The 22350-nt window shown below is 43.4% G+C and overlaps 1 protein-coding gene across 1 annotated transcript in view; it reads left to right on the top strand.

The window, feature by feature from the left end:
- The window catches only part of ARMC2 (armadillo repeat containing 2), a 105601-nt gene that overhangs the window by 5935 nt on the left and 77316 nt on the right, over positions 1-22350 (top strand). The window contains exons 2-5 of the mRNA XM_065888821.1: positions 404-664; positions 1148-1220; positions 9261-9432; positions 16556-16757. Of these exons, the coding sequence (XP_065744893.1) occupies positions 447-664; positions 1148-1220; positions 9261-9432; positions 16556-16757 (665 nt within the window). The 5' untranslated portion in view covers positions 404-446. The remainder of the gene's footprint in view (positions 1-403; positions 665-1147; positions 1221-9260; positions 9433-16555; positions 16758-22350) is intronic.

The following is a 22350-nucleotide window of genomic DNA, read 5'->3' as shown; positions in this document are numbered from 1 at the left end:
GTTAAACATTTTAGCAGAACCCCTCTGCCCTGCCACCCAGTGTGTTTTTTATAGATTGGAGACTATGAGATGGTTTTCCCTTCCTGGGGTGTCTTCTTTCACGATTTATCCTCTTTCTCTCCAGGTTTAGCTTTCACTCTAGGTCTCTTCCCTGCACGTCATTTCCCTTAATCGCATGTATTCCCAAAGGCATCACTGTGCACGTCAACCTATTTTTTTGAAAGCTCTTTTCCCTTCCTGATCTTCTAAGTGTAACTGCGTGGTAGGTTTTTAATTAAAAGTTGTGATTTTTTTTTTCAAGTTTAATATACAGGAATGGTTTAAGTATGTATGGTTGGGTTTGAGCACTCCTTTCTAAATGACTGGATGAAAATAGTTGATATTTTGTACCCTGTATTTGCAGGGTGTGGTGTCTACCTGAAGAACATTGCACTTTAAAAGGAAAGATGCTGTCTCCAAATGATAAAAAGTTAGAAAAGCTAGATCCGTTTTACCGACCTTCAGTGTCCGAGCAGAAGACTAGTGCAGAAATCATAAGTGAAGCACGAAATGCCTTAAGAACTGTTAGGACCCAAAGACCATTTACACCACGGGAAGACCAAAGAAAACTATTTGGACGTGCATCTTCAAGAACACCAGAAAATAGACCCCCGTCTTCCTTCAGGTATTTAAAATTTCTCTTGCCTATACACTCAAGTATATATATGTATGAAGATGACGTTTTCCCTTAATTCTAGTTATGGATAGTTGCTTTTCTAAGTGTGACTTCTGCTAATTATACCTCTTATATCTGTTCAAGATTTCTAAAGATATTTCCAGACCTTGGGTCCAAGAAGTTGCTTTGGTTTGAAATGGTTAATAATGATTGTCATACCAACTTTATAAGTGATATGAACAAAGTTTTTTTAAAAATTACAGTATACATTCCTTCTTTTCATTATTCAATATTTACAATCCTTCTAAAAGCAAGAAAAGAGTTGTTAATAAAATGTTTAAAGTACTATGTTTTTTAAAAATCGCTTCTTCCTTAAGGCTTATGCATTGAATGCTTTTACTTGTTTGGGGTCTAGAGTTAACTAACATATACTAGAAATTTTTAAAAATGATTCTTTACAAACTAACACTTCTCTTCTGTCTCCTATGCTAGCGTCCATGCATCCAGTTTTGAGTCCTCTGATTCCAGGCCCATCTTTGGCACACGTCTCAGTCCACTAGAGCTTGTGAGTACTTTATATTACCACAGGTGCTATGAAATGGCATTGGCCCTAGTACTTGGAATCAGCACTTCTATATGCTAAGAAAATGATCACATAGACCTAAATGTATTAATAATTTAATATGAAAGCAAATTCTTTTATACTTTTTCAAATATAATGGTTTGTATATAATGAAACACGTTTATTATTCACCTATAGTTTCATAACAAAGAGGAATTTTAGAGATATATAGTAACTTGGCAAACAGAAATGTTTCACAGTATCTTTTAAATTATGCATATGTATTTTATTTTCAGTAGTTACATATACAAATAAATTATAGATGCATGTACATAATCAAAGATTTGTTACCAAGAAAACCCTCCAGCAGTCTTCCATCCCCTTATTTTTCCTTCTCCACTCCCCAGTGGCTCTCACTTTAAACTCTTTTGGCACATTCTTTTGGTATTTACATCCAAATTTTAAAATAATACAGTGTCTTGCTGCTCTCTGACTTAGGAGCTTGGGGAATTATCTAATGACTTCCTGCTAGGGAAGATGAAGATTCAACCCTTGTCTGTCTTCCCACACACCTCCTCACAACACATTCACCCTTTCTGTCCCCACTGCTACTCCCAGTATAGATATATCGTAATTTTGGTTAGATCCCTTTTCTCTGAGTGTGATTATATAAATTCTGTTTATAGCTGAGCCTTGAACTAATGATGATTAATGATGATTACTTCTCCTTCCCTGCATCACTCTTTGTCTTCCCTGGTGTTAATAATTGCCTTGCTCTTTTAGTTTTGTATTATTATTGTTTCAACTCCAAACTCTTCTCCAGTGGCCTAAATTTCCTTCATATATTCAGACACATGAGGTATTGATTCATCTCCTTGGAGAACTTTTCACACTCCCTCCTGGACCACTTGCCCTGGGCATCTGCACACAGCTTGCTACTCCTTCCTGTGCTGGTTTTGTATTTCCTGTATCCCAAGTCCTCCTTTTTCTTGATTTACTCTTGTTTTAGCAGAGTACTCCCTCCAATACCTTCTTGAGAAAGGGTGTATGGGAAATGAATTATTTGAGACCTTGACTGCTGTTTTTTCTTTCTGGAAGTTTATAGGATTTTTTCTTTTTGTTCCCAGTGTTCTGAAATGTCCTGATGCTGAGCACTTTCAATGTGAAATCTTGTACCCTTCAGCTCTGGGAAATGTCCTTGAATCATTTTGATGTGTCTTCCCCTCTTTTCTGTTCTTTTTGCCCTTTCTGGAATTTATTATTCGGATATAGGATCCCCTGGACTGGCCCTTCAATGTTCTTATTTTCTCTTTTCTGGTTCTCATCATTTTTTGGATGAGCCTTTATCTTCTAATCCTTTTATTGAGTCCTTTTCATTTCTGCTATGATATTTTTAATTTCCTAAAGCTTTTCGCCCTCTAAATTGTCTTTTTTTAAATATACAGTATTCTGTTCTTATTTAATGGTTGCAGCATCTTATCTCAGTATATTAATGGTAGTTTTGATTTTTTAATTGTTTTCTTCTTTTAAAATCTCTGTTGCTTTTGTGTATGTTGGGGGGAGGGCTTGAAAAAGAGAAATTTATTTTCTCACAGTTCTGAAGATTAGAAGTTCAAGATCAAGCTGGCAGCAGGGTTGATTTCTTCTCAGATCTTTCTCCTTGGCTTATAGATGGCCATCTTCTTCCTGTGTCGTCACATGGTCTGTCCTCTGTGTCTCTGTTGCAGTTTTATATTTGCCTTGGTCTCTCTTTTTTTCATAAGAGACTCTCCTCTGATAGCTCACGCTGCTTGTTTGGCTGTTCTTATTTGAGAGTGGAAGCATGTGGAATGGATTGGTCAACCTACAGGTGATACCTACCCAAACCTACATTTAGGGGGATTTGGCTGGGCTGTGTTGTTTGTGAGACCCTCAATAGCAATATCTTTAGGGCTTTCCTTGTGGGCTGCTCAGTTCTCTGTAGAATATTTCTTGGAGGAGAAAGACTGGTTGCTAACTGTTGGGCTGCACCCTGCAGGCCTGCAACGCCTGCGCTTGCCCAGCTTTAAGACTGAAGAAAGAGCCCAGAGTCGGCAATAGAGACATCAGTTATAGGGGGCAATTTCTCTGGCTCATTAGTTACCAGGGGAACCAGCAGGGGTGCATGCCCTTCACTTCCCCTTTGATAAGCTATCAGGTGGAGATGTTCTGATCTAAAGACTAGAACAGTCACCAGCGGGGTCAGGGGCGAATATGTAGGAAGGTCAGTCATGTGAGTAGGGTTTAGGTGAAGCAGATGCTGCTCATGCAGGGGATGTACAGAGAGCAAGAGATCGGTCATTTTGAGTGGCCTGACCATACATACACTGACTTCTAGGAGCCAGGAGGAAGAAGGTAGGAATGCCTAGCATTCCGTATGTAAATATTCAGTTAACATCTGTGTTTACATTAAGTACCCTGACTCTTGACTGTGCCTGGTTAGCCTGATTCAGAGACCCTCTGTTTCATCCTCTCCGAAGAACACACTCCCCATCTAATCCTGGGTTCAGTAGCCTGACTGCGTAGAGCTGGGAGGGAAGGAGTTACACAGACTTTCAACCAATTTTCCTTAGGCACCCCTGCCTTTATGCCCCTGCTACCGCAAGTACCTGGTGATACCAGTTCCTTAGACTTTCATGGAACTGGGCGTCAGCCAAGCTGCTTCTCAATTTTTATTACTGTTTATGTGTGTGTATGTTTGTGTGTGCATATGTTTGGGGCTTTTTGGTTTTTGCGGTATGCGGGCCTCTCACTGTTGTGGCCTCTCCCGTTGCGGAGCACAGGCTCCGGATGTGCAGGCTCAGTGGCCACAGCTCACGGGCCCAGCCGCTCTGCAGCATGTGGGATATTCCCGGACCAGGGCACGAACCCGTGTCCCCTGCATCGGCAGGCGGACTCTCAACCACTGCGCCACCAGGGAAGCCCCGTATGTTTGTTTTTGATGAACTATTTTAAAGTAAGTTGTAGCCCTTATAAGACTTTTTCCACACAAAGTTAAGCATGCATCTCATATTAACAGGGACAGTCTCCTACACCACAATGCTATCATCACAGATCAGAAAATTAACATTACTCAGTAGTATCATTTAATGTATAGTCCATGCCCAGATGACCCCGATTGTTTCAAAATGCATCATATATTCCCAAAGCACTCATCAAAATGCCTCTGTGAGGAAGATTATACTTGTTCTTATATTGCAGATGACAAAAATAAGATTCCAAAATAGGAAGCATGAACCAGTGTGCAATAAGTATTGTATTTTGTCAGCCATCGTTGACGTATGGCTTCTTGTACCTACAGCCTTGGAAACCACTTGGGTTTTGAGCCAGCAACAGCAAGAGGGCCCCCGGTTTAGCAGCCCAGTAGGTCTGACTTGTTGAAGAGTGGCTCTCCATTCTACAGTTCTGTCGTTTGACTCCTATGCTTTGTTTTTAATATTGCTGTAATTTGGGGGGACTCACTCTTTCCTAAAAATCTAAATTTCTAGAGTTCACATGGTCCCTGTCAAAGTATAGTTCTTGGACTGCAGGATTAGGTGTTAGGCAAAGCTAATGTTGGCATTTGCCTCTGTTTAGGATCACTGCAGTTAAATTTCTTTACTGCAGAATGGTTGGGTGCTATGTGCAAATCAGGCTAAGAATAACTCCGTTAGTTTGAGTTTTTTTGTTAGAGTGGATTATTTAAGGGTCTCAGGTATATTTCGTTTTAAACCATAATTAAAGTTTGGAGCTCCCAGTCAAAAAAACTTGAAAGTGGCCTCATAACTACCTCCCCTTCCACCTTTTCTCCTCCTTTCCACTAGACCTTTTAAAGAACCCTTTGACTCTGGTGACCACTAAATTGACAAAGAGGGGAGATCAGGGGCAATGGGAGCCCAGGGAGAGGGAGGGAGGTAATGACCCCTAGAGGGTGGGGGAGGGGTGGTACATACTTAAGTCCCTTAAGGATGCAGTTGCTGAAAGAATTTGTGAAGACCTAAACAATTGAATTTCAGCACTTTTTGGATCTGGGACACTTTCTCAGGCTGGTTTGCCTTTTAATAGTTCCTCGTGCAGCAGTCAGGGAAGAGGGACCCATTCCAGCTCCTACATTTAACAAATCCTCTCAACCCTTTGCACCTGTAGGCTGACAGCTCTCTCTGTCCCCTCCCCGACCACCCCCTCCCCTTATCGGCCTGTGCTCCTCCCACAGCCTCCAGCAGGTGTGGGCTGCCTACACTTAGAAGCGCCCTGGGCTTCTGAGAATGACAGGAGAACTGACACTCCTGGTCCCGGCTCACCAGGGTTCCCGTTAGCACCTGTAATCTTACAAGTCAGGGGTAAGCACTGCAGTTTGCAGTCTGCCATGAGCATTTATATCCACCTTCTATGTAGGTGTGCCGTGCACAGCTTTCTCTTCCCACGACAGCTCTGAGACGTCGGGCTGTTGTGTAGTGATAGTTATTTCCATTCTGCCACTCGGGTTAGTTAGCTGATGTTCCAATTTACAGGGTTGTGTAAAGTAGGAAAAGAGATTGAGGAAATAGGAAGTTTTGTCTTTCGTCATTATCATTGTCAAAACAGAGTTCTCCTTATGTTTCTGAAACTTACAAAGCCTAGTTATTTAAGCTCCAAGTATTTTTTTTTTTTTTGGCTGCACCATGCGGCATGTGGGATCTTAGTTCCCCGACCAGGGATGGAACCTGTGCCCCCTGCAGTGGAAGCATGGAGTCTTAACCACTGGACCACCAGGGAAGTCCCCAGGTATTTTTATTAATTAAACTTTTTATTGACATACTGAAAAGACACATCATAAGAGTAGAGCTTGATAAATTTACGCAAACTCCGCAGACTCGGTAACCAGCGTTGAAGAAGAAAGAAACAGGCCATTACCAGCGCCCCAGAAACCACCTTCCCAGGGTGACCACCGTTCTGACTTCTCACAGCATAGATTAGTTTCAGCCCGTTTTTGTGTTTTATAGGAACCAAGTTCCAAGTATTTGACAAGTAAAACAAAACTGAATATATTTTTTAAAAAAAGGGACTTAGAAGCCCATATATACCTTTGGATTAGGGGAGGTCCAGGGTAAGAAAGAGCAGAATGCGAATGTCAAAGCAGTGTTTTTTCTTTCACTGTTTCTGAAACGGAAGGGTGACATTACAGCAGTGAATCACATGCTGGGAGTGACAGAGGAGCCCAGAGGACCTGTGGAGAAAATCATAGTAATAGAAATGCACCTACAATTGCCACATCCAAAGAGGGGTGTGTGTGTGTGTGTGTGTGTGTGTGTGTGTGTGTGTGTGTGTTCTGTTGCCTTACAGATTAAATTACAGCAACTTTCTGAGATGGGAGGTCTTGGACCCCCTTTTCCAGTCCTCATGTAGAGTGGGACCCCACCTTCCCAGCTGGTGATCCGGAGGACCCAGGTCAGAAGCTGGTCAGGGCCCACTGTGCTGGGATGAGAGTCAAGGCCAGCCAGACCCCTTAAATATTCTAGGGGGTTTGTCTTCATTGATTGGGTTGTTCTATGAAAATAGTCTTTCAGTCTTCAAGGGACTCTAGCAGTTTCCTCTAACAGGACAGATCTTGAAATCTGACTTTTCCAGTACCTTGGTTATATGCCAGTCACTGGCTAGTATTATGACACGAAACTTGAGGGAGGTAAGGTTCTCAAGTGAAGATTTAAACCCACTTGCAACATTCTCTGAATTATAAAATGAAGTGAATTTTACAAGAAAAAATTTTTACTCTTGTGCTTCAAAAAAGCCATTTTGCCCCACAGAGTGAAAGAACATTTTGTAGAACCTGGCGTGATAGAAATTGGTGGCTTGTTTCGTCTTCCCTTGGAGAATTAAAAGTGCTTCACATGCATCACTTTGTATTTTAAGTAGTCCAGTGAGGTATAGCTTTAAATGGGATACATAATTTAGTAAAGGTCCGTAGTAAAATGGAACTAATTTTTTATTATGCAAGCAATGACTAATTTTGCACTAGGAAAATAATGCCTTTTATCAAGGAGCAGTTAAGGGGATTTATCTTGCCATCCAGAGATAATTCGGTTATTCCCTTCTGGGTAAAAATTAGCATTGCAAAACCACATTTTCTATTTTATAAGATCGTTTATTTAGTACCCAAAACATTTCTAATAGTTACAGCATCTGTAAAAGCAGCCATTTACTTTGTCTGCATTATTATTATTTGGCAGACTTCTCGATCTTTGTTTCAGATGCAAGGTACCTGCAGAGTACAGACATTTTGAGATAAGAAAACCTTGAATCCACATTCAGTATTGAGAAGGTTATACTTATGTGTTTCATCTTTCATAATTAAATATAAAGCACTTATTTGCCTATATCGTGCTCTTAGATTTTTTTGTTGCTATTAGTTTCATGGCCTAAGTCACATTCTTATGAATATTTTGTAACAAATTAAGGAGGCTGTAAAGTAAACCGACTCTTTATTAAACAAATATAATTTATGCAGATAGATGAGTGTTGTCTCTTTCAGAATAAACCTCTCTGAATTCGGGATCTTTTTTCCAGCAAGGCTGCCTCAGGATCTAGGGCCTTAGCTTTTGAGACTTAAAAGTAACTTGGAACCAAATCTGGTAAATACGTAAAGGGTGAGCAGCTTACCGAGATATGCTAGGGAGGAAGCTAGCATATCTTGAGTCTCCATAAGAAGACTTGTATATACATCAGTGCCCCTGCAAGAAGGGAACTGCTGTCTCCATTTGATAGCTGGGCAAGTTCAAAGAAGTAAATGGCCCACCCAAGTTCACATAACTAGTAAGTGGGTTTGATCTCAGAGTCATTTACTCTTCCTGTCTATTATGCTGATTATTTTATTTATGCTTTTTTAACTGTGTTTAGAAGAATGTATCTCTATAGTCATAAAACCGATTTTTTTTTGGTCTGGTTTATGAACTGTTTACAGATGTAAATGACCAAGAGGATACAAAAAATATTTAGAAAAATGTTACCGTTATTGAAATAAGCAGCTTCTTGAGAGGAGAACACTAATATAGATGTCTGTGTTCTATTAATGTATATGAGAAAATGAGTGAAATTCTGTGTCATATATGATAGAGGACCTCACCCATTTTTCTAAATTATCTGACTTGAATGTCACACTAGAGTTTTAAAAAATTTGTTAGTTAACCTGTTGGATTGAGAGTCACTCACTTCGCACAGTATGTGAGTGACTTGAGGAACTTGAACTTGACTGCTTTTGGCTGGAGAGCCAGAAGCACTTGCTGCATAAGGTCGTGCTTTCACAGACAGATAATCTTGTTGCCTTGGACCACCAGGCAACACTGAAAGTGGGAGTTTAGGCCCCTGTGAGGCTGCGGCCCCAGGTTGGGTTGGAGGCCACTGCCACCTGGAGGTTAGGCCAGAGGGTGCTCTGGGTGGCACAGTGCTTGGTGCAGGTGGTTTTAAGTCTTTAAGGAACTGGAATTTTGCTAGTAATGTTCCTTTTCTAAGGGTATCAGCATAGAATTTTTGAGATGTAGCAAATAAAACATTTTCATAAGTCCAAGACTACTTATTGCTCTTCTGTTTTGTGACGTTTTAATCTACATTGTTAAAAAAATTTTTATATCATTAAAAAGATACTTCTGTCGAGTCCAAAATATATAAAGGTAGTATTTAAATTCCACACAGTTCTTGGCACATACGGGTGCCCAATAAATGTTTTCTGAGCTGAATCGAACACAAAAATTTACAAAGTATGTTGAATGTACTATACCATATTTTATAGTCTCTTGTAGAGATCTGTTTGCTGGCATGGGTAAACCATTTTTTTTCAAATACACTAAGCAGGACAGTAGAGTATTTCGTACAATATAATTGACAAAACAATAAAAAAGTGTTATATACCTAACACATTAAGTAAGGTGGGCCAATGAGACGGAGAACCAGGGGGCTGGGGAGAAGCCAGGCAGGAAGCCCTGTGCTCCTCTGAAGTGTCAGGGCCAGCTCCGGCTGGTGAGTCTTATTCAAGACAAACTCGTGCCAATCATTAAAAAAAAAATCTCTTTCCAGAAACCAAAAACTCCAGCATCTCCTGCCACAGAAGAGGATCCCTGCCCTTCCTTTCCAAAACCCCCAGTGGACCCCACGAAGACTAGAAGGATAAGCAGTGCCCGGGCGCGCTTACTCAGGGCGGCCTCGCAGGGGGCTCTTCTGCCAGACGTGACCCTTCCTCCTGCTCAGCGTAAGGCCACATAACATCCTTTAAAACCTGGGGGCAAGCATGTTTCTTGAGTTTGCACACGAGTTATTTTTATATGATTTTTTCAAACTGCACATGATTTTTTATGTTAACTTCGTTAATCTTGTGCAAAAGCTGGTTAAGAAACATTTTATGGGTGTTCATTAAGGTTTTTTTAAAAAAAGTTACTTGGGGCTTCCCTGGTGGCGCAGTGGTTGGGGGTCCGCCTGCCGATGCAGGGGACGCAGGTTCGTGCCCCGGTCCGGGAAGATCCCACATGCTGCGGAGCGGCTGGGCCCGTGAGCCATGGCCGCTGAGCCTGCACGTCCGGAGCCTGTGCTCCGCAACGGGAGAGGCCACAACAGTGAGAGGCCCGTGTACCGCAAAAAAAAAAAAAAAAAAAAAGAAAAGTTACTTGGTAGAAAAAGAATATTAGGATAAGTGTTCTTTAATGAATGCGTTTACCTATTGATATATTGGAAATCATTTCTAAATTAGAGTTCAAAAAGTTGTTAATTTCATTAGGCATATTTAAGATTCATATAATGTATGCTAAGCTTAGGTCTTTGAAAATACCTTTCTGATCCCATGTGAAAATGTAAGCACAGGTTGAATGGGGCTTATCCTGTGGCCACAGAAGTGCTGGCATGTGTCTAAACCTGGAAACAGAGAAGCTAAAAGCCTCACATCCTAAGGAATGCCCCCAATAATTGGAATCACCCCCTGTCCAGGGCACACTAAGAGTTTTTCAAACTGTAGGAAATGTCCGATTAGTTGGATGACAATCGATTTAGTGGATCACACCAACATTTAAAACAATGAAGTAGAATAAAATAGAATGGAAAATGTCAGGGCATATTGCAGACAATAAATGTTAGTATGGCTTCAAGGACTTGACTTCAGTCACGTACATGTGTGTTCAGGCTCATATTACAAGTTTACTATACATTATATTTATATTGCAAATTTATCATTACTATATGTAGCCCCAAAAGTTAGAAATCCACTTTAACAGGGGGTGATAGAATTGGCCCTCCTTCAGTCAACAGGATAGATGAAGAGGAGGGATAGGTTTACACTCAGAGGAGATAATCTGAAGATCCCGAAAGTTACAGGCCACCACCTTAGGATCCTACTTGTTTGACATACAAGCCTTTTCTTTTAATTAGTCACCAACATTTAAATGTAGAAGATTTCATGGAAGAATCTAGATGTATGACTTTTTGTGAAAAATTGGAAGATCTCGCAACGCTGGGCCCGCTTTCTGTGCAGCCCCCGTGGGGACTGATTGAGCTGAGTAGCCCCCAGCCCCATTAGCCCGGCGTATGATCTGCAGTCCCCATGTCTCCCCCGCCCACTGCACTCATTTTCCTGTCTGGTCCCTAATGATCCCTGATGCAGCTGAAGAGGTAGAATCAAGGAGAAAGGAAAAGACAGAGACAGCGCAGGGTGTGCGTGCCACACCTCGATGGCGTACGGAGTGTGTAATTAGGCAACCTGCTTTACCTTGATGTCCCAGTTTGTTTCTTTTCTAACAGTCAATCAGGTATTTATTGAGCCCCTACTAACTGCCAGGTGCTAGTCTAGGCCAACAGAGTCCTGCCCTCAAAGAGCTTGTGAGGGGAGACAGGCAATAAACTGGAAAGCCAAGAAGTAAGACAGCAGTTGGGTTCTGAGTGCTAAGAAGAAGGTGAGCTAGATGCTGGGCTAGGGGGTGACTGTGGCAGGAGGAATCGTGTCACCTCTGGAAGGTGTCTTTGAGGAGGTGGCCTCTGAGTTGAAATGTGAATAATGAGGAGAAGGCAGCCGGGTGGAAATCTGTAAACACAGTGCCCAGGCTGAAGCCGAGGCCGGAGATGGGCGCAGACTCGGCTGGTGGACCCCAAGGCCCATGTGGCTGGAACGGGGAGGGAGCTGAGGACACAGGGCCCATTCAGGGCCGGGCCAGGGGGGACATGGCCAGGACTTTATTCTTTCTGCAGTGAAAAGCCAGGGCAGGGTTTGAGCAAGGGAGAGACATCATCTGATTTCTGTTTCTTAATAGTAGCTGCACGTTTAGACTCACCCGAGGGACTTTTCAGATGTTGCACCACCAGGGCCCCAGTCAGACCAGTTACATCAGAAAGAATTGGTACTTACTGGAGCTGAGTCCTTGCCAAGGTGAGAGGCAATGGGCTCAGGAGCCACGGTGCAGGGTGAGGTCAGACTCAGATAGGAACAGGGTCACTTCTTGTAAACAGGATGGCAGAGCTGGAGTGAGGGTTGCTGAGCTGTTGTTTATCAGATGTTTTTGCTTCTGAGCCTGAATGCCGCACACATTTAACTCTCGGTGGCTTCCATTTGAAAATCCTGCTGCTTGCTGAGCTGTTGCCATGTATGTGAAGGTGACAGGAGAGACAGATGTTTCCCCACCTGCCGAGGCACGTCTCTGTTTCTGTTCTTCCATCCACCCTGTTGGCAGTTGCCCCCTTCACCACTCCCATCATCCCTGGGGTCTGCGTCAGCACCCAGGAAACAGAGGCAGTAAAAAGTCATTGTCTTTTAAAAGCACACATCACCCAATTTAAAAAACCATTCTAATGCTCCAGCCTTGGACTCATTTTCCTTTGTACAGGAGCTCCCTGGGCTTGTTTCAGAGTCCCTATTGTTTAGAAAAGGTATCCTTTGTTGGGTAACAGGCTATAAAGGCCTGTGGTGGAGACTGAGACAGAGGGAAGGTCCCTGCCCCTGGTGTGAAGTCATTAGTAGCTGACACCTCCCCAGGCAGGGCTGGTTTGGTGCCGTGGCAGGTTTGGAATTCCTGTTTGAAGAAAGTGAAAGAAAAGATGTGTGTCGTCATGTTTGTAGGGCCAGCAGTTTAATCACTTGTGTTCAAATAGGGTTTTTGGCTGGAGGTGACCGTGTTGCTAACGCCCCCCTTACTCCAGCTGGACGGAGACCTCAGTGCAGGCTCCACCTTCTCACGATCTCTGTCATCTTAGCCACCATGGACAGGCTTCCTATGTGGGCTTCCTAAATATCCCCGGGTCTGTATTCTCCATCCCAACACTGCCCCACTGCTTTTATCACCTCTTGCCTTGTCCCTGGTCATCCAGCGCTCCTTTCCTGCTCCACCCTCCGCTCGCTGGGGGGCTGCAGGTGGGTCAGCACAAGGACCCTGGCCCTTGGAGCAGCCAGCAGAACGTGGGCACCAAGCGCCCACGCAGACATGGCTGTGAGCAGCAGCCTTGTCCCTTCATCCCAGTGGGCCATGAAAGACGATGGTTTTCTCTCCGTGTGCCATAAGGGACAAGAGGTCGGGAAGCAAATAAAAATTAGATTTGCATCATCTTCTTGCTGAAAACCTTTCAGAGGGCCCCCCGTGCCTAAAGGAGAGCTTGCCAAACAGTTCCAGGGAACACTTTTGGCAAAAATATTAATAGCTTTTCCTTGGAGGAAGGGTCCTGTGCTCAATCTGTGCCTACTTCCCCTCCCTCTTGGAGAGCCACAGTGCACGTGAGCATGTTAAAGGGTGGGGAAGGCCGTCTAGTAAAGTCACCTGTTTCATTTAAATTCAGCCCAGCATTTTACAAACCTACTTGACTGTGGAATCTGTCTTTTGGGGAACACAGTTTGGGAAACACCGACCTAGCGCAGAAGTTGGCAAACTTCTTCTGTAAAGGGCCAGAGAGTGAATGTTTTAGACCTAGTGGTCCACAGAGTCTCTGTTCAACCTACTCAGCTCTGCCATTGCAGTAGACTGATTTATGGCTGCTAAAATCTGAATTTCATATAATTTTCACATGTTACAAAATATTGTTCTTTTGATTTCTTTTTTTTTTTTTTTGCTCAACCATTTAAAAATATAAAAGCCATTCTTAGCTTGCAGGCTATACAGAAACAGGCGACAGGCCAGATTTGGTGGGGCTGCAGTTTGCTGACTCCTGGTCCAGGGGATGAAGTCTTCACTGTGCAGCGTGCATAGTTCTGCCCCAGCCTAACATTCCAGGCCCTTCTCGCCCCTCTCCTTTACCTGCCTACAGCCCCTGCCTCTGGTCTGCGCACCAGCAATATGGAACCCTTACAGTTCCCCGCACCCATCCTGCTGTTTCATGCCTCATGCAGTCTGCTAAATAATTCTCTGGACCCAGGCATAATGAGAATGTGGAGCTCTTTGTTCAAAAATTGTTTAGAATTTCAAGATGGCAACAGCAAATCATTAAACCAAGTTCAAGGCCCTTCTAAGCATGGGGTCCTGCTTGACTGTACAGCTTCGACACACTTGAAGCTGACTCTCACGCCAGACTTTTGTTCCCTTTTCTCAGAACTCTTTTTTGGCCTCCTATTAACCCTTTGGAATGCTTTTCAGGCTCCACCTTCTCTATGAATCTTTCCCTGACCAACTCCAACCCCTCAGGACTCCCCTGCTCTCTTACTCGTCCTTACCCGGCGTAGGCCACACTGTACTGAATCTCTGTCTGGATGCATCTGCCTCTCTGTTTCCCCTACTAGACTGAACAACTTCAGTAGGAAAAGGGGTTTTCTCTATTTGAAGCCCGAGAGCATGAAACAGGGTGTAGTCTATAGTAAGTGCCAAAGAAAATATCTGTGAAACAGGACAGTTCCTACACGGTAAGGCTACTGGTTGTAGAATCCTTTTGAAGTGTACCATGATCTGTTACAAAATTAGTACAACATGCTGCACATATTTTCCAGAGAGACCTAGGGCATCGTTACTCGTGTTCAGTTGAATGGTGGACATCTAGCGGGAGTAAGAGTGAGCCCCGGGGCCACTCTTTTTTTTTTTTTTTTTTTTTTTTTTTTGCCGTACGCGGGCCTCTCACTGTTGTGGCCTCTCCCGCTGTGGGGCACAGGCTCCGGACGCACAGGCTCAGTGGCCATGGCTCATGGTCTCAGCCGCTCCGCAGCATGTGGGATCTTCCCGGACTGGGGCACGAACTCGTGTCCCCTGCATCGGCAGGCGGACTCTCAACCACTGCACCACCAGGGAAGCCCCCCGGGGCCACTCTTCGCTGTAGTAATAACTGACAGCTCGCTCCAGTAGATTGTGAAGACAGAGGGGCTGCAGCTCCTCCGTCCACAAGTAGGGTTGCATTTTTCCCTCTAGAACAGAAGCTTCATGGTGGCTGGGACTTCTCAGTTCACCACTGGACTACCAGCCCCTGCAACAGCATCTGGCACATGGCAGTGGATGCTTCATAAATATTTGTGGAGTGAAAGAAATGAATACTAAAATACAGGGACAGGCTAACAATGCTTTGTAACCTAAAATGAAGTATGTGCTTTGTAATTCAGACCTAAAGATATTTAAGGTTGTCTGGTGCTGTGGAGAGAGCCCTGGACTAGAAGTCAGGATTCGTGGGTTCCATTAATAATAGTGATCATAACTTCTGGGTTTTGAGTGTGCTAGCACCACAGAAGTCACTTTACCAGGCCATTATCACTTGGGGACCACTTGAGGAAGGGGAGAGAAGCTGAGTGAGCTGCCTGCATCACACAGCCTGTACTTGACCCCAAGTCTGATGGAATGCCAAGCCCATGCTCTCCCCACCATACAGTCTCGGCTCTCCCCGAACCTGCTCTGTGACCTTAGACTGGTCACCTTACTTTTTGGGTTCTCCATTTTCTCATCTGAAAAATGAAGGTTAGACTAGCCAATCTCTAAGGTTCCTTTCTGTTGTAAAATTCAGTGTTTGGCAAGCGTGGAGCTTAGAGGAGCAGACGAGGTGGGTTTGTTATTGGTTTGATGGTTCAAGTGCAGAAAAGGAAACCTTGAGTCATTTTGGAAAAGCTTGCAAAACTATTTCTCTATATGAAGCTCATCCCTCTTGCCCCTTTGAAAAACATATTTTATCATGGACTAGAGTATAGTAGCAGCATCGTGGGTAGGCTATTCCTAATGTCACTTTGCTGATGAAGAAACAGTGTTGTATTTTAAGTCTAAGGATCTGTAGCCGTAAACACAGTAGGTGTTTCAGTTCAGAGACTGGACTTCTTTTTTGCAACTTTATCTTATTCCTTTTTAGAAAGCCTTCTAAGTGTTTCAGTGCCCTCCTGTGTCCCCGCCTGGGAGTCGTCTGCTGGGCCTCCAAGAGCCGGCCCCTGCTTCTCTGATCACCTTTCTCCTCCCCTTCCCGTCACACACTCCACTTGAGCATGCCAGGCACACTCCTGCCTTTGGGCCTCCACACCAGCTGTTCCCTCTGCTGGAAGTACTGTCCCTCATCATCTGATGGCTTGATGCCTTACCTCCAGTAAGGGTTTGCCTGCCATGCCCACCTGTTCAAAATTACTACCTGCCCCAATTCCCAATCCCCTTTTACCCTTCTCCACTTTTCTACTTTTTCTTTTTTCCATAGCACTTATTATCTATATATTTCATTTATTATGGTCTGTTACTTATTGTCTATTGTGTAAACAGGTGTATTGTTAGGATGTAAGCCCTATGAGGGCAGGGATCTTTGTTCTGTCACTGATGCATCCCAAGTGCTTAGGACAGTGCCTGACATCAGGAAGGTACTCAATAAATATTTCTGAATGAAAAGTTACTAACATGATCAAATTCAGGAAGAAGAATTGTTATGGGACACAGGAGTATTTATGTGGACTTAGGTAGTTCATAAACCTCAATTAGAGTAGTTACCTACAGGTAGACTCAAAGCTAATAGAGCTAAGATTCTATTCATTTTTACCTGCTATATTGATGATGTGAAACCTAAAATAGTGGTGAGGTCTAGCATACGTTCAGGGAGGCTTTATCCATACAATTCCAGACTTGATCACTATAAGTCATATGTAGTTTTTTTGTTTGTTTTTTTTTTTTGCGGTACACGGGCCTCTCACTGTTGTGGCCTCTCCCGTTGCGGAGCGCAGGCTCCGGACACGCAGGCTCAGCGGCCATGGCTTACGGGCCCAGCTGCTCCGCGGCATGTGGGATCCTCCCGGACCGGGACACAAACCCGTGTCCCCTGCATTGGCAGGCGGACTCTCAACCACTGCGCCACCAGGCAAGCCCCATATGTAGTTTTAAAATTGTATAAATTCTTGGATTGAAAAAAATATATTGAAAGATAGTGATTCCTAAAATAAGAAATGCTTTGACAAAACGTTTCCTTGGTTATTACAGCAAAGAGAGTGGAATCCAAAGAAACAGTTACGATGGGGGACTCTGTGGTGAAAATACATGGGATTTATTTAACAGAATCAAATGCCATTGGCCACTTGAGTCACCCACCTCAGCTAACGTATGACGGAGACTTCGGTGAAATCAAGGAGCAAGAAATTTTCAAAGGGGCAGCATCCTTGCCATCTCATCTCAGAAGTGGAAGGTCAGTATTCTTTTCATTTAACTTTCCAGTCAGGACAACTATGTCATTTACCAGTTTGCTCTCCGTCTTATGTAGATGATTGATTTGCATTTTCCCCTTTTATATAAACAAAATTTAAGTTAATGATGCATGAGTAGGAGAGATTTCTTCTCACAGCTGAATGGGGTTGATTTTACATCTCGCTCTTTAATCCTTAGGAAAACATTCATACCTGCCAAAATGCTGCTTTGATAGGACTGTCAGAATAACGTCTCTGCTTTATTTGGGCTGTTCCAGCAAGCCCTCGAGTGATGACTGATCATTCTGTTTGTGTTACTTGGGATTCTTGCCCAGGCTGGAATGTCTCATTACCTCCCTTTAGGTTAGTGCGCTGTTGTTGACGCCACCAAAGAGTGGACACTTGATTTATTTTATTCTCCAGTAGGAACTTGGATTAGAATATTGATTTTGGAAACTAATAGTTAAAACAGGAGAGCCCTATGGATTTCTCTTATCTATGATATCTCACTACTAATCCCTCATAAAATGAATGATTGAGGATTACTCTATTTCATACCATGTTCCTAGATAAGGCTTTTTTCACCCCAGTCTGTGATCCTTTCACCCCCATCCCATCTAGGAACCCCTAAATTCATACCGTGTTCCTGTATAGGGCTTTCTAGGCTTCCCCTAGAAAATTGAGGAGCAATTTTCCTACCATATTAAGAAGTTGTAGAGAATGTTCACTGTATGGACTGTGTGAATTCTTACACTGGTATTTTCCTAAAGAAGCCTTGACTAACTGGGGAGCCAGGGTGGGGAACAGAGCAGGCTCTGTTTTCCAGTCCCAGCCAGTAGTGATGCTAAGATAGGCAGAAGGTCTTGCACTGGACAGGGGCACTCAGTTAGAGATATTTTTCTACGACTTTCCATTGGGTCATTGTGGGCAACTGCCCAGTTCGAATTTGCTTAACAAGATTAAATTCCATGGGCCATTTTAAGACCAAATGCTTGTTGCCCTCACTTAGATTTGGGTCTGACTTTGGCTTGTCCACATGTTGTGTGCTTAAAACTCCTCCCACCCCTACTGGCTGCTTGGCAGCTGGTTAGTTTAGCTGAACTGACCTTGTCTGCTGACACAGCCTGAAGAGCTTTGCACACACAGAATTTATATTAGGCAACCTAGTAGTCCTTGTAATGTCGCTTTGCATTCAGAACATTTTTTAAATTAAAGTAAAAATGAAATGTCTCCTTAAGTGGAAGAGGACTTCAAATTGGGACTTTGGGAGTTGAGCACAAAACATCAAACTAGCCATTGCGACAAATCTTTTCCAGTTAGTGAATAAGAATAGGCTGCGGACCTCAGAGCTTAAACATAAAAGGCAGCAGGAAAACTTGTGTTTCTTTCAGCAGTGAACTGAAAAGGAAACATTTATCTTGCTGCACCCATCCTTACAGTAATTAAAGTTGACTAGGAAAAACCAGACAAGAGCTGTTTTCTTTTTTTCTTTTTTCTTCTTGCAAGCCTTCAGATGTTGCAGTATAATCTGGCAAGCCAGGGTTCATTATGTCTTCCTCAGTCTGGGACAGCAAAGGCATTTTCAGTTACATATTTTATCCCACGAACAGCAAAGGAGAAATCAATTAGGGACTGGAGGCACTTCTTCCTGACTGTCCAAAATTATGAGGCCCTGGCGGCAGCACTAATTGTTTTCTTTTTGCCTTGTTAGGATGGCTTTTGCATCGTATAGTGATTGTGTCTGTTTTGGGTTTGCCATACACCCTGGCAAGTTTAACTTCCAGTAACATTTTGGCTTTCGGAATCTTTACCTCCTTTAGTCATTGGATGGAACTTTTGTTGAGGTGATTCCCCCACAAAATATTTTTATACAGTAGGATTAAAACAAACCAGAAAATGGAAACTATTCGCAGTTCTTTCACTAATTACATTTGTGAATCAGTCTGGAACACTTGATAGTTGTTTCTGGTAAACATTTAAGTGAATAATTCCAAGAAATGATCTTTGCTCTGCAGTGGAGTATTCCCAGTCTTGATGCTAAAGCCCTACCCTCAATTAACATGTTTCCATGTTTACACCAGAAAGTGGAAAATGAAGACTCTTGTCAGTGAACTGGGCTGGCAGGAGAAGGGAGGGAAGGGATTGCGTAAGTGGAAGAGGGAGCAGCAGGAACTGACAGCGGGCTGAGGGCTGAGAATGAGTGCGAGCAGCTTGCGTAGGGGACAGAGGAAGTAAGGTCACGCTCCCCGCACAGGGTCCTTGCTGCCAGTCCAGCGTGGGAGCCTCCACCTTCATGTCAGGGCTTCTTGGGCCAGGGAGAGAAAGGAGTAGTTTAATTCAATGAAACCACATTGATTTTAGGGGAACCTATAATTTAGAATAAGCTCAGACCTGGGATGGACTGGAGTTTAACTTTATGCTGGTCATGATGGAAAAAGGACTTGCTGGGCTTCCCTGGTGGCGCAGTGGTTGAGAGTCCGCCTGCCGATGCAGGGGACACGGGTTCGTGCCCCGGCCCGGGAAGATCCCACATACCGCGGAGCGGCTGGGCCCGTGAGCCACGGCCGCTGAGCCTGCGCGTCGGGAGCCTGTGCTCCGCAACGGGAGAGGCCACAACAGTGAGAGGCCCGCGTACCGCAAAAAAAAAAAAAAAAAAAATGCTGAGCAGGCATCATTGCAAGCAAGGTGGGCGGGGGGCGGGGAGGAAGCACTGGCTCACTTTCCAGAAGAGAACGCAATCTCTAGCCCCTATTGAACTGTCGTCTTCAAACAGCGTGCCAGTTACGGCAGTCTGTGTGTCTGTTTGAGGATTCAGTCAAGGTTTGGCAGGCCTGCTCTTAACAACACTCTGTCTTCTCTTACTTTATGTTGCCATGTTTTGAAAATAGCTTCCATTAGAATACGTATGTGTGTATATCTCCATCCATCATCCATCCAGTGGTTCTATCTGATGAGCCCCTTTATACATCTGCTTTTTAAAACCTTTTAAGGCTTCCTGTATAAACATTGTTCAAACTCTCACGGTTTGGAAATGTGATTTTTAGGAGGAAAGCCCAACAGCACTCAGTTGTGGAGAGTCAAGAACTCTTTGTTGGGGGACCGGAGTCTGGGGATTTAGGATTGGTTCTCTCTCAGCCACATGATTCAGCTGTATGTTCTTTGACAAGTCTCTGAACACTTTCAGGGAGTCAGTTTTCTAATCTATAAAGTGGAAAAAACTGTGCTCCTTCACTTTCATCTCCTCCCAGCCCTCACTATAGGCTGTGGAATGATAGCTGTTGGTTTAGAGGTGGGTACATGATCCAAGCCAGACCAATTGAATCCTTCCCTGGGACTTTTGCCAAAGCCTTTGGGGTAAGTGCTCTTTCTCCAAGTTCACAAGCTGTAAAGATGATGTTGACTTGGAGCCAACAGTGGCTATTTCATTGCCTTGTGGAGGGTGAGTCTGTCTGGGAAGTGATGTAGAAACAAACAGAGCCGAGGAATGGAGACAGTGACTGAGTTCAAGGATGACATATAAACCCCTAGATCCAGCTGTGCCTGAGGCCACCACATCCACACTGCAGACTGCTCTGTTTCATGAGCCAATATGTTCCTTTTTCTTTCTCTCTCTCTTACACTCTTCTTCCTTCCTTCCTTTTTCTTTTCTTTCCTTTTTATCTTTCTTTCTTCTTTCCTTTATTGATTTATTTTGACAGGAACAGCTTATGGTACTTAAGATTAGGTTTATGTCACTTGGAATACTGCAACCAAAAGAGTCTAGTTAACCTACTAGACTTTATGAAATATAGATGAGGACAGGGGGGTAATTTGAGAGCAGACACCTCCTCAGACTCCAGCAAGAAACAAATTTCACTAAAAGCAAGTCTCTTAGTTAAGAAAGGTATATCCAGTAGTCTTTAATGAAAGAAATGACAAGAGAAGTGGGGAAGCCACAGTAGAGGCCCCCTTCAAGATCCAGAGTGTGGGGAATTCCCTGGTGGTCCAGTGGTTAGTGCTCCGTGTTTTCATTGCTGAGGGCCCAGGTTCAATCCCTGGTCAGGGAACTAAGATCCCATAAGCTGTGCGGCACGGCCAAAAAAAAAGAAAAAGATCCAGAGTGTGAAGTGACACAGGGGGAATGGAGCTGAGGGTGACACGCTCTCCTCGTTTCCTGTGATCCAGTCATTTGGTGTGTGTGTTTATGGGGGAGGGTGTTTGATAGATTAGAACCCAAGGAACCTAGCCTGTAAAGGGGCTTTTCTGTGAGTCATGAAACCTGGTACATACAAACCAAGGGAACACACTGCAGGTCAAGAAAAATAACCAGGCCTGGTGGATAGATGTTCAGGAAAACTAAAGTTGAAGCTACCGAGTACCCCCGTTCTCTCCCTCCATGGACCATTTTCATTCTTCAACAAATACATGGCTGTGTTTCAAGATAAGTAATGTTAGCACAAGAGTTAACATGGAACTTGAGTATGGGCTTTGTAAGGAACATAACAAAAGACAGATGAAGGAAATGGATCGCAAAAGGAACTATCCTCCAAGAATAAGGAGAGTTAAAACAATTGTCCATAGTGTCAAAGAAATTACAGATAATGTTGTTACCCTCTTTTTAAAAAAAGAGGAAAAGAGCTCTTTGTTGGGTTATAAGAATTCAAATTAGAGATTTTAAGCCCACGTAAAGAATGCAGATATGCTCACAGTTCTCAAAAAAGAACGAAAGAAAAATGTATAAACATGGAGAGAAAAGCCACATTAGAAATTAAAAGTGAGAATAAAAGCAGCTGAAAATGCAATCAGACATGGTGGATAAGCTAGAGGAAGTCATACATAAAGAAGTGAATAAGAAAATAGAAAAATGATCAGAGAGATTGAGATAGGTGTGGAAGGAACGGCACTTGCATTCCTGAAGAGGAAAGGCATCCTCGTCCTCCCCCTCCCCCTCCCCGTCCTCCATCTTACTTTGACTAAGTGCTAGGCACTCTTCCAAGTGATTTACACGTATTAACTCATTTAATATTCACAACAACCCACTGAGAATGGCAGAGAGAATGAAAAGAAAAATATCAACATAATAGAAGACAGCTTTCTGAAATAAAGATTTGAATTTGAAGCTCAAATGGACACATCATGTCCCAACAAAATTTGATACGGAGTCATCCACACTAAGACGTCTCCAGTAGTGCTCAGCACTGGAATACTACCCAGTACATAGTACACACTCCATTAGTAATTGTTGATTGGATGGGTAAATGCGAGAAGGTATCCTATGGCCATCAGGCTGAACAAGCAAGTCACTTAGAAGGAACAAAAGGCAGGCTGCCTCTGGCTCTGTTAGAGCTCCTCTCGGTGCCACAAGACAGTGGAGTAAGGCTTATGAAGTCCTAAGTACAAGAAGGATAACCCAAGAATTATATTGCCAGCCAAGTTCCTTCAGCAAAAAGGCAACAGACATTTTCAAACACGAATGGATTTGGGGACTATGGTACTCATGCGCTTTCTAGAAAACTTTTTGACAACAAAACGGTGAGTCAAAATTCAGAACTCAAATGGAGAAGCTATGGTAAAAGCATTCGTGGTGAGTACTGACTTTGTTTTCATACTGAATTA

Source organism: Phocoena phocoena, chromosome 12, assembly GCF_963924675.1.
Source record: "Phocoena phocoena chromosome 12, mPhoPho1.1, whole genome shotgun sequence".
Lineage (NCBI taxonomy): Eukaryota > Metazoa > Chordata > Mammalia > Artiodactyla > Phocoenidae > Phocoena > Phocoena phocoena.
Note: the sequence above shows the minus strand (reverse complement) of the source record. Positions and strands in the feature narration are given on the sequence as shown.